The sequence below is a fragment of the Myxocyprinus asiaticus genome, chromosome 10 (genome assembly GCF_019703515.2).
Source record: "Myxocyprinus asiaticus isolate MX2 ecotype Aquarium Trade chromosome 10, UBuf_Myxa_2, whole genome shotgun sequence".
NCBI lineage: Eukaryota > Metazoa > Chordata > Actinopteri > Cypriniformes > Catostomidae > Myxocyprinus > Myxocyprinus asiaticus.
In genome coordinates, this window is record NC_059353.1 from 3,430,846 (window position 1) to 3,444,296 (window position 13,451).

At 35.6% G+C, this 13,451-nt stretch overlaps 1 protein-coding gene across 4 annotated transcripts in view; it reads right to left on the reverse strand.

Annotated features, from left to right (window-relative positions):
• Positions 1-13,451, reverse strand: part of LOC127446817 (kalirin-like) — a 352,102-nt gene that overhangs the window by 59,080 nt on the left and 279,571 nt on the right. The window contains exon 1 of one of the 4 annotated variants that reach the window (XM_051708062.1): positions 6,408-6,526. The exons of the other annotated variants lie outside the window; for them this stretch is intronic. Coding sequence (XP_051564022.1) covers positions 6,408-6,483 — 76 coding nt within the window. The 5' untranslated portion in view covers positions 6,484-6,526. Of the gene's footprint in view, positions 1-6,407; positions 6,527-13,451 lie in introns of those variants that run through there. 4 annotated transcript variants of the gene reach the window in all.

A 13,451-nucleotide genomic window follows, 5' to 3' on the forward strand; every position in this document is an offset into this window, starting at 1 on the left:
AAGCCAAATGGGGTAACACCAGCAACCTTATTTAACACCTCCGGACACATCCCACAGCCTTTGCAGAATACACATGGGTTAGTGGCACTTCATTGAACCTACATGCTTTATCTTAACATTTACAGATTTACCGTTTCTCTGAAAAAGTGGCATTAACTTTGCACTTATGATTACCGCAAATGTTCTTTACCATCTTAAGCTTGCGATGCTTTTGGGAAACGTAGCCCAGATCGGTTTGATCATGTCCCTGAGGCGGGCGATCAAACCGGTGTGTGTGTAATCTGCATTCACGCTACTATTTACCAGGAGAGAGGAGCTGAAGCGGTTGTAATAACGAAAGAGCTGCTCAAAACAGTCTTTTCAGCGTTACAATATCTTTATTTTTATGTTACCATCATTCAAATAATCACAGAAATAATGGAATAAAAGTTTAAAGATGTTGCAGTTTGAACTGGCTGTTTTGATGTGGCGAAGATTATTATTTGTATTTATTTTTTATACATCAAACTAAGAATGTATTAGCTGACAAGTTAGTCCATTTGAGTCTTCTCCCTATTCATCCATCAGTTATTTTCACCACTTCCAGAGCAACAAGTGGAATTTATTAGAAACACCTTTGCTATGACAAACTGTGTTAAGAACTAACACACTATCGTGTGGTATCGTGATACTACTTGTTATCGTGATACTCTAGCTGGTATAGTATCGTAAGATATGATTATAGTATCGTGACAGCCCTAATTTGTAGATGGTATATGATATAAGTTTTAGTACTATTTGCTTATTTGTTATTAGACAACATTTTATAAATGTTATAGGGAACTGTTGAGAAGAGAGAGGGAGAATGAAGGCACAAGCACTTAATATCACAAACTTGTGTGCGTCTCGAGCAGGCGGTACTGTTTAAATGAGACTGTGTTGCTATTATTGTTGGAACACAATGGCATGTTACAACAAAACAAACTGTGATTGGTCGTTTACATGCCTCAGACAATTATCGGCACCGTCGTAAACTAATCAGCTAAACGCGAAAATGTATCGGCCGATGTAGATTTAAAAAAAACAAATGGCTGCAGCAATATATCGGTTGGCCACTAGTAAATAGCAATCTGCTTATTAGAAAGAGCTTCATCTCTTCACTTTTCCACAAAGTCTGAAAACCAAAACTTGGACTCCAAACTATTGCAGAATATTGTTGCAACTATAACATGAAATCACACTCAAACCATTTATAGCTTTCTGAGCACTAACACTAAACATTTCTCTGTGACTGTGGCTTATGATGACATCACAAGTGACATACAGTATGAAGTGTTTTTGAACCCCATCTTTCTCTGCATCTCAGATCATCATCGATCCTCCACCTGGTCGTCTAATGGTTAGACAGAGACCTGGAGAGGCTTACAAGCTACAGTGCCTTGCACCCACTGTGAAATTTGGTGGAGGATTGTTGATGATCTGGGGGTGGCAGATTCGTCTTTGTGAAGCATGCATGAGTCAAGCCATGTACAAGATTATCCTGGAAGAAAACTTGCTTCCTTCTGCTCTGACAATGTTCCCCAACTCTTAGGATTGGTTTTTTTCCAGCAGGACAATGCTCCATGCCACACAGCCAGGTCAATCAGGGTGTGGATGGAGGACCACCGGATCAAGACCCTGTCATAGCCAGCCCAATCTCCAGACCTGAACCCCATTGAAAACCTCTGGAATGTGATCAAAAGGAAGATGGATGGCCACAAGCCATCAAACAAAGCCGAGCTGCTTGAATTTTTGCACCAGGAGTGGCATAAATTCATCCAACAGCAATGTGAAAGACTGGTAGAGATCATGCCAAGACGCATGAAAGCTGTGATTGGAAATCAGGGCTATTCCACCAAATACTGATTTCTGAACTCTTCTTAAGTTAAAATATTAGTATTGTGTTGTTTAAAAATGAATATGAACTTGTTTTCTTTGTATTATGAGGTCTGAAAACACTGCATCTTTTTTGTTATTTTGACCAGTTGTCATTTTCTGCAAATAAATGCTCTAAATGACAATATTTTTATTTGGAATTTGGGAGAAATATTTTCAATACTTTATAGAATAAAACAAAAATGTTCATTTTACTCAAACACATACCTATTAATAGTAAACCCAGAGAAAATGATAATTTTGCTGAATATATATATATATATAAATTATACATAGACAATTATACAAGTCACAAATTACATTGTTTGCAAAATAATAAATAGGAACCATGATTTGATTTTCATTAAAACAAACAGATTTCAGATTTGTTTTTTGTTAGATGAAGGTCTCATTTCTTTTTGGTTCTTTATTAAAGCCTTTTATGTATAGATTTTACTGATTTAACCTTGTGCTAGGCCCAGACTTTCAATATTACAGTTTATTTATTTATTTTTTACAATTGGTTGTGCTTTTCTCAATACTGAGTACCTTTTTTTTTGCAAAAAAAGCTTGACATGCAGCTTGACACATCAGCTAATTTCTCTACACTTACACCACCAAAACACTTCATATAAGTCTCAAAATCAGCACATTCTACCATAACATTCTCACCTAGCAAACACAGTTTGTCATAACACAATTACCATAAAAACACTAAATACTGGTAACATGTAATGTATAATTATAATTAGATATTTATAAGCATCATGGATTTTTCCCCAGAAACCAACATTTACAAACATGTGCAGGATGCACTGCAGTCCAGGTTACATCCACAAATTATGTAATGATTCTATATGCATACATGCATGGATACAGCTCTTGCACCTCACATATGTACTCTTTCTCTTTCACCTCCTTTTCCTCATGCTACCAGTCTAACTGCTCTGTCAGTTATGTTTCCATTACACAATCATTACAAAGTTGGCCCCATTTGTATAAATGGTTACAACTTGATAAAGCTAAACAGCTGAGTAAGTCATCAGCTAAAAGAGAAATAAGTTTTGGTAGGTGTTACAAATTGTTTTACATTTTATTGTTTTATAAATCTGTTCTGAGTGTTCTTCAATGATATATAATGTAACATATCTATATGCACAATATCATGTATGTAACACATGCATTATAGATATGAATGATATAACATTATTTCTGTATATATATGCAGCCACACATAAAAGTAAAACCTCCTTGGTCGTAAATGCATCTGTCACTCTATAGTGCTCAAGTCTGGTGCATGTCTGTACTATCTAAATTAAGAATGCTTAGTAAAAACGTGAAATCTTTTTGCGCCATAAAAAAAATAATAATCGTAATAATTGAAACGAATCGAAATGTGAACAAATTTGAGATTTCACGATGCATCGTAATCGAATCGAATATTTGTCAGAGCAAATATTTACACCCCTATAAATTATGGTAGAAATGAAGCATATTTCTGTTTAATCCAGTTTATTTTACTGTCTTGAACAAATGTAACAGTTTTGAAAATGCTATGTAAAAGTGTGCAAGATTGGCTGTAGAAACACAGTGCCTCATTCATGAAACAAGAGCAGAACTCATTTTAGTGCAAATTATTCGTAAAGCCGGTCTGATGTAAATTCTCGGATTCATGTATATTCAAGTTTTCGTATGATCAAAACGTTGATTGGTACGAACTAAATTTACACCTGCTCCCGAACATGTGCAAATCGTGTGTAAGACATCTGAACGTGTTGTGTTCTTTCAGGCAAAATTTCATGACTACATTTTGATAAAAGTAAAATTAAATAAGTAATGAAAAAATTTACTAATAATTAGATGTGAAATTAAGCTTAAAAAAAAAAAAACACGTTTTCTTTTTAAACCATAGCCTATTGAACCATAGAATATTTTCTTTACTGCTTGTATTTAATTTTTCAAAGTATAATTATTATTTATTATTTATTTTTTCCAGCAGAAGTGCTTAATTTCTCTCAAAGAAATAAATGCCCCCTAACATGATTTTTTTTTTTTTTTTTTTTATGAGCTCTATAATTTAGGTTTCATAATTTAATAGTCATTGGTAAATCACGTTCAGTTGATAACGTATGGTCAATGCTAATGCTGTTAAAACCATAAATAAACACATCACGGGCAGGTGCATATGCAATATAATGGGGGGAAAAAATAGAAAAAGCCCTCACATACAGTTATCATCATGATTTACCTGAAAAGTTTCACAAATGATTCTGTCGGTGTGCTGCGACCTGAACCAGGGAAGGTTAACACGAACTTTACACTTTATTTTTCACACTCATGTCAAACCATTTTTATTGACTTCTTACAAAAGAGCGTAATATGACAGCAAAAACATTCGATGACAGTAAGTCCTCACTTTCTTTGAGACACGTGCTCACTAAATCAAAATTTGGCTATGTGAATGCACTTCATTCAAAAAACGATTGCATTACTGTTACGCAAAGATGTTAACGGCATTTACTAGCAAGTCTGATGCCTTCCTTATATGGCGGTTTCATGGGTGTGAATTATAATAATTGTGAATGAACGTGCACATGCCCCCTCTTTATGAATGTTTGGAATTCACTAACATACATATTTTACTAAAAAATCTGGGGAGTACGAAGTGTTCATGAATCCGGCAGAAAGTTTTCGGGAAGGTCCATTTTAAGCACAAATTACTCCGAATTTACTCATATATTTACAAAAGTTTAATGAATGAGGCCCAGACATCTAATTGTCATGTTTGAGTGAGAAAAATGTGGTAATTAAATGCACTCTTTATCAAATAATTGACAAGATGATTTACAGTTCAGTCCACAGACACTGATGTTGTGTTGATAGTATGAAGAGTTTTGAAAATATATACCAGGTATTGAGAAAAGCACGAAACCATTTCATAATATGTAAAAATTATGAAAATCCATTATACAAATAGAATTTATAACATGTTTAAAACTATGATCATCTAAACAAAGAGTGAAATAAACAAAAACCATTTTAATATTTATCATGTGAAAATAATAATAATTATTATTATTTTATTACGACTGTTCCACAGTTGTGACATCATTTTCCCCACACCAATCCATTCGGACAATTTTAAAAAGTTAGTGTACTTCTTAACCAAGGCTGTGTCTCGTTTGGAAGGACGCGTCCTCCGGAGGTCGCATTTGTCGGCCGCGTACGTCATCGTGACTGTCTTGTTTCAGAAAAGCGAGTAGGACACTTCGAATGCAGCCTTCGAATGCAACCTTCTTTCATGGGAATTCGGAGTATGCATGAGGTGTACCCTTTGTGGGCACTCACAACCCACAATACTTTGCTTCAACGGAAATGTCTAAAATAATATAACGCCAATTTCCCCGTAAATATGATGTTCAAACACAAGAAATGTTAATTCCCAAGTTGAAGTACCTCAGTAGATGGGTGCAGAGTATATAGTATGTATAATTATATTAATATATAATTAAGTATTAGACTAAAAGTACACCTGTAAAATCTATCGAAATCTTTTCTCTTTACATCATTATATCTCTCCTAAAATTTACCTCATACATTCCCTTCTAAAGGGACTTTGTTCTCTTCTCACTCAAAGCTCTCCTGCTTGTTAAAGAGTGGCGTGCTGTCATAGCAACCATGTTACGTTCCGTTTCTCCTACGAAGGCCGTTTAAAGGAGGACACTCGGTATACTGCAGCCTTCAAAGGACGCGTCCTACCTAGCACACAGCCTTCCAAACGAGACACAGCCCAAGTCAACAAAAATGTCACTAAAGAGCATGCTTGAGATGAAATATGAGAAGAGTTATGTTTGAAGAAAACAAAGAAAAATCAAGGGAAATATCACTTTTACTGCACGTCAATTCCAATCAAGCTTTGCTAAATTACGCGAAGAGTGTGAAAATATTATTTAAATGTGTATATTTAGGATACATAAGATGTTAGCTATGAAATTAGCCTTAGCAAGACAAAGGAGTCTGTATTTGAATGTTTGTATTTGAGAAACGTTAAAAATGGCATTTCCATCAGTAGCATTTCCAGCACAGAATTCTATTAAACTCAATACAGAATTTGAGATGTGCTGGAAATCACACTGTGGGGGGAATTTTCATGACTTTCAGAAAAATGACAAACATCTCTGGTGATGCATGAACATACAATGTTGGACACTGTGAGCAGACAAATTAAAATAAAGTAGCTACAGTGTGAAAAATGTTTTATCAAGACTTTACTTTCTAGAAGTTCACAGTGCTAAAATTGCATAAAGTTGAAGAAACACCCATATATAAACCTAAAATCTTGATGTTAACAGAAAAAACGTACAAGTCAACAACCAAGGCAGAGATCTGAACACATAAACAGTTCACACATAGTTGAACACACTCCATGCAAATCATATATAGGCTAAATTTTTTGTACAAAGCCATAGTTGTGCAGCAAACTGGTGCTCCGTGTCCATGTGTATGAAACCCACCTGTTACAGGACAACAGCAGCGGCACTTTGCGAGTATCCAGCCGCAGCAGGAGTGCGCACCTGTACCACTCCTCATGACCGCTCAGAGACGCATGTCTCACACCAGAGAGATGTTCCCCACGTCACTGAGTGACTACTCGCAATTCAGCCTGACTTTACAGTCACAGCAACAGGAGGGGAGGAGCAACACAAACGCTCTCTGTGTGTCTCATGTTTCACTTTCTGTCCTCACAAATGCCGCAGTCAGAGTGCTGGATATGATAATGAGCCCATGATAATGTGTCCAGCTGTAGTGTACTTACAGGACTGCATATGTGTCCATACTCTCTCTCTCTCTCTCTCTCTCTCTCTCTCTCTCTCTGTCTCTCTGTTTGATATCTTTTCTTAAACACTTGAATGAAAATGCCATGAAAACGAAGCACACATTCCCATGCAGATAACATGAGCTGAGCTGGTGGGTGGGTGCGGGGGATTGTGCCCCTTTTAATGAGCCTTACATGGCACCCCTATGCATTCCATACCTCTGGATCCACCTGTTGTGTGTCGCAATACTAAATGCTTGGAATGACTGGAATCACATCTCACTGGACCAATACAAAATAAAAGCACTTATGTTTCTATCTTACAAACAAAACCGAGGTCAAAGAGATCTACTAACTGACTATAAAAAAAGCCATTTTCTATGAAGATCACATTCAATTCAGACATAACACAAATGACTTGTGTGCTTCCTGCTGACACAAACACAACAGTCTGACTTAGTCTCAAGTAGCCAGATGTTTATGTATCAGCATAAAGTCTGGTCCACATTGCCACTTATTCTTGACAAAAGAACTGCCACTTAGACAGGAAGAGACCAGCTGACTGACAGATAAAGTGACCAAATGTTGTTTAGGAGCAAAGCATGTAACTGAAAATCTCTAAAAGATCCGATGAAACAAACCTTACAAACTTTTTTTAAAATCCAGTGACTATAGTTCTTCCTCAAAATGTTCATTGCACTTGTAAACCGTGTTTACCATCAGACAGACATAAACCTGTGACCCTGACTCCTGAATTGTGTGAAGTGTATGTGTGCTTCATACACCTTAAAGGGATAGTTCACCCAAAAATGAAAATTCTCTCATCATTTACTCACCCTCATGCCATCCCAGATGTGTATGACTTTCTTTCTTCTGCTGAACACAAACAAAGATATTTTAGAAGAATATTTCAGCTCTGTAGGTCCTTACAATGCAAGTGAATTGGTACCAAAATCTTGAAGCTCCAAAAAGCAGCATAAAAGTACTCCATAAGACTCCAGTGGTTAAATCTATGTCTACAGAAGCGATATAATAGGTGTGAATGAGAAACAGATCATTATTTAATTTCTTTTTTACTATATATTCTCCTCCTTGCCCAGTAAGTGGTGATATGTACAAAGAATGTGAGTCGTCAAAAGCAAAAGAAGAATGTGAAAGTGGAGATTGATAGTAAAAAAGGACTTAAATATAGATCTTTTTCATATAACTTCTGAAGACATGGATTAAACCACTGAAGTCATATGGATTACTTTTATGTTGCCTTTGTGTGCTTTTTGGACCTTCAGAGTTCTGGCCACCATTCACTTACATTGAATAGACCTACAGAGCTGAAATATTCTTCTAAAAATCTTTGTTTGTGTTCAGCAGAAGAAAGAAAGTCATACACATCTGGGATGGCATGAGGGTGAGTAAATGATGAGTGAATTTTCATTTTTGGGTGAACTATCCCTTTAAAAATGGATACTGATCACCCAGCACTACCTCTTACCCATGATAAATCACTTTAACACCTGGTAACGAGTGTGTAACCTCTAAGTGTCTTCATTTAAATGACTTTGAAAGTGGTTCATCCAATCAGATTTTAGAGTTAAAATATTTTGGATATAATTGGGGTGTTATTTTTTTTTTATCAGATATGTAATTTATGAATTTATATATTACTTATGTTTAATATTGTATGTATAAAATTTAAATGGGCAGAAGAAAACATAGCTTGGCACCCTCTGAACAGCAGTGATATTTTATTTAAAAACATTGCAAAAGGACTCTAAATATATACGTGATATGTATACCCCTTATGAATATAAATTGGTTCACATTTATATACAAAATAAAAATATTTGTCTATAGTTGAAGCATGAAAATTCTGCTCCACTAGCGCCACCAAATAGAACAGTAAAAATAAATGTTGTTTTCAAACAGATTTCCGAATACATCCTCCATTCGCCATTAGTTGAACAAACAAATTGTCCCGCCCCCAGCTAACACTATCGGTTGAGCCAATGCTGTTGTGTCAGGCTGGTCAGGATGCACAAAAAAACATCCCAATATTTCAAAGTGCCACACTGTTTACAATTTTCTGAAAAATCAACTTACAAATGGTTTACTTAGTTCACTATGCAAAGGAAGCTGTGATATGAGAAAGTATTTTAACACAGAAGAACATACACTGTATAGGCCCACACTGTATGTCTGACTTACATATTCAAAAAGCACTGAGGATTTTAAATAGACAACTAACCTGTTTGTACATGTGTAACAGTAGTATTATGTTGCAGATGCTGCAATTTCCATAATGATCCACTCTGCTATGTTTTCTTTGTTAAACTGTTTTTGCATTTTGCAGCGGAATCTTAATATTAATTACTTCACACACACCACCCAACCAGAGCAGAGGGGAGAAGCTATGCAAATCAGACACTAAAATAAACCAAATATTAAAAGGTGCATTAAAAACCTCTTTCAAACACGCACACACACTGAAAGCACACATAATTAAACTAAAGCTCACAGTCAAGAGACAAAAGAATTCACTGAGAGAGAAACTGTTAAGATGAGTCACACAGTTTGCTTGATTATATATAGTACCAAGTTTGGACACACCTAAAAATTATTTATTATTACATTTTACACATTTACAATAATAGTTCAGTCATGAAAACTATGAAATAACACAAATAGAAGTATGGGAATTATGCAGTGACATATATATATATATATATACAGTACTGTGTAAAAGTTTTAGGCACTTGTGAAAAATGTTGCATAGTGAGGATTTCTTCAAAAATAATGACATAAATGGTTTTCATTTATCACTTAATGTCATACAAAGTCCAGTAAACATAAAAAACATAAATTAATATTCGGTGTGACCACCTTTGCCTTTAAAACAGCACCAATTCTCCTAGGTACACCTGGACACAGTTTTTCTTGGTTGTTGGCAGATAGGATGTTCCAAGTTTCTTGGAGAATTCACCACAGTTCTTCTATCTATTTAGGCTGTCTCAATTGCTTCTGTCTCTTTATGTAATCTCAGACTGACACGATGTTCAGTGGGGGGCTCTGTGGGGGCCATGACATCTGTTGCAGGGCTCCCTGTTCTTCTATTCAAATCTTTTCTATTTGCAAAAGGAATGTTTGGGAGTCTAACATTTATATTTCCTTTTGACACACTAAAGCTGAAGATATAAATAACCATCTTATGACAAATGCTTTTGTGAAACATCTTAGACTTTTGCACAGTACTGTATATACAATTGTTATATATTTTATTTATATATATATATATATATATATATATATATATATATATATATATATATATATATAAATTGTGACATTATTTTCGGGACACTTACTGTAAGCACATTTTACCTCCCAATTCTCATTACTGTAACTCATCCGGATGTTTTACTTTTACCATTACCATTGTTTTAAATTATGATACTTAATCCTGTAACTGTTTTTTTTTTCTGTATTAAAGTTGATGTTGTTTAAGGATTTATTATTTATTTATTAAAATCTAGAAAATTAATGGCAGCTCCAACGGAGTACTACTATGATGTATAAATACTTCACAATATAATAATATACACTGCTTGGCCAAAAAAAATAAAAAGTTGCCATTTGGATTTAAATAAGCAGGTACTGAAGAGCCTATGACTGGACCATTATTACAGTGATTAATATGTTTCAGCTGGCAACAATTTTTTAACCCTAACTGATGCAGTGTGTAGCTTCTCATTTCTTAAACAACCATGTCAGAAGACATATCCTGTGGTCGTGGAAAAGATGCTACTGTGTTTCAGAAGGGGCAAATTATTGGCCTGCATCAAGCAAAGAAAACAATTAATGAGATTACTGAAATCACTAGAATTGGGTTAAGAACTATCCAACGCATTATTAAAACCTGGAAGGATAGTGGTGAACCGTCAGCTCTGTGGAAAAAATATGGTCAGAAAAAATCTTGAATGATCGTGACCGGAGATCACTAAAACACTTGGTGAAGTCACATTGTAAAATATTGACAGTAGAACTCACGGCTACGATTAATAGTGAAAGTAAGAGCATTTCCACATGCACAATGAGACAAGAATTTACAGGATTGGGACTAAACAGCTGTGTGACACAAGAAAGCCACTTGTTAGTGAGGCTAATCGGAAAAAACAACTTCAATTTGCTAAAGATTTGACTGTGGAGCAATGGAAAAAGGTCATGTGGTCTGATGAGTCCAGATTTACCCTATTCCTAACCGATGGGTGCGTCAGGGTAAGAAGGGAAGTGCATGAAGCGATGCACCCGTCATGCATAGTGCCCAATGTACAAGTCTCTGGAGGCAGTGTTATGATCTGGGGTTGCTTCAATTGCTCAGGTCTAGGCTCAGCAACGTTATGTGGTAATAAAATGAATTCTGCGGAATACCTGAATGTACTGAATGACCAGGTTATCCCATCAATGGATTTTTTTCTTCCCTGACAGCACGGGCATATTCCAGGAAGACAATGCCAAAGATTCATTGGGCTCAAATTGTGAAAGATTGGTTCAGGGAGCATGAGAAATCATTTTCACACATGAATTGGCCACCACAAGAGTCCTGACCTTAACCCCCTTGAAAGTCTTTGGGATGTGCTGGAGAAGACTTTACAGAGTGGTTTGACTCTCCCGTCATCAATACAAGATCTCGGACAAAAATGAATGCAACTCTGGATGGAAATAAATGTTGTCACGTTGCATAAGGTTGTCGAAAAAAATGCCACGATGAATGTACACCATAATCAAAGCTAAAGGCGGTCCAACAAAATATTGGAGTATTAGAATATTTTTTTTGGCCAGGCAGTGTATTAATATAGTATTGTTTTCACATAGCGGTAATGAGAATAGGGGTGTAAAATGTGCATAATGGTCATGAAAATAATGTAAAATATATAAAAAATATTAGCTGGTTGGAAAAAATAACATGAGAAATAAGGAAATGTTAATGTTCCACATCAGAAAACTTACATTTCATGTCACTCTTCATTGTTGGGTTATTTCAGAGAAATGAGCAGCTATGTTAATAATGTTGACATTCTGACCTGCTTTCATTTCATAAACTGCATTCCTGACAACACATGAATTACTAATTACAACACTGATACTATTTCTGAAATGAAGGAAGTCAAGATAGAGTAAGGATTACTTAATCATGGTTTGATGTCTAAGACTTCACAAACGGACCATCACAATTATTGGCCAAGGAGATATACATGATACTGTATGTATAATAAATAAATAAGCACTTAAAATGCTCTGTAAAATCCATAGTGAGTTAGTAGATACACCTGCTGCAAGATTTTATTTTTCACTATGGTAACTGTCAATGAACACAATGGAAACTTAAGTCTCATCAGTGCACATTATTCTAAAGTGAAATAAAAGTTTGTTTTTGTTAGATATCATTCAAATTCAATACTTTCCTCTGCTTCTGAAACAAATTTTCTGATAATAACGTCCTATCTTAACATGTTCCACTTTCCACAATCCAATCAAATCCTGATGGAGAGAATCTCACTCCCTACATTTTATAGAACAGTGTTTCACTATAAAATATGTCACATTATAGAAGTTAAACGTGAAGTGAATGCCATTTCCTGTCTCTTTAAATGAATCTATCACGCTAGTGTGTCGGACTCTTCTAAAGATGCAGGAATCAAAGCAGATCTTCAGTGCAGTTTAATGAACACCGAAGATGGACATCATGATAACCTAAACTACACAACACTTGAGAGGGATCAACAGTCTCAGATCATCTCTGGTGAACAGCTCTCTATACAGAGAGCACTAATGATGACTCTGTAAATAAACATCAAGTGTATTGAGCTTCATTTGTGTACTGTTTACTGAAGAAGACATTTGGGTCATGTATTTAGAGCTGTCAATCATATCAGGAGCTCTTCTACAGTCACTATCAGCTCTATCTGACACATGATATGAGTGACAATTAACGAGACTTGAGTTATAGCGCACTCTAGAGGACACATGTGGTGGTGTCAGTGTGAGTACTGTAGTGTAGTGTGGTACAAATGTAAGATAATCTTGAATTGTTTCCCATTTTTGGTCACTATTTGATTCCCATACTTCTATTTTTTGAGAGTTTTGATGACGTCACTATTATTCTAAAATGTGGAAAATAGTCCAAATAAAGAATTGGTAGGAGTGTCCAAATTTTGACTGGTATTGTATGTATACTGTCCAAAGCATGCAAATGTTCTGCAGTCATGGAATACCTAAGCTACTAATGTACATTTCCCAATATGTGCAGTATACAACAGAGCACACTGCACAGAATACTGTAACCCACAATACAATGCGCTCAAGTTGACCTTCCATTTTTAGTGTGACGAATGAGCTGGAAGTAAAATCAACTATTTGACCACACTGACAAAAGCATTAAAAATGCAAAATAACTCTAATTTTGCCAAAAAAGCATGGAACTACTTTCTTCCGTGACGGATCAGAATCTGTCATTGCTGGTTCAAACCAAATGATGTGTCCAAGCCTCTCAAAAACATAACTTCAGAACTACTAGTATCACAGCTTGGGCTGTTTCTAACATGTTGTTGGAGAAATAAGGATGTGTGTGTGTGAGAGAGAAAGAAAGAGAGAGATATGGAGTGTGTGCGATCAACTGTTGATGATGCTGTAGTCTGTTAGTCAGCTTTCTGAAGATAATGTCATTTTGGTGAAATTCATCCTATTTTCT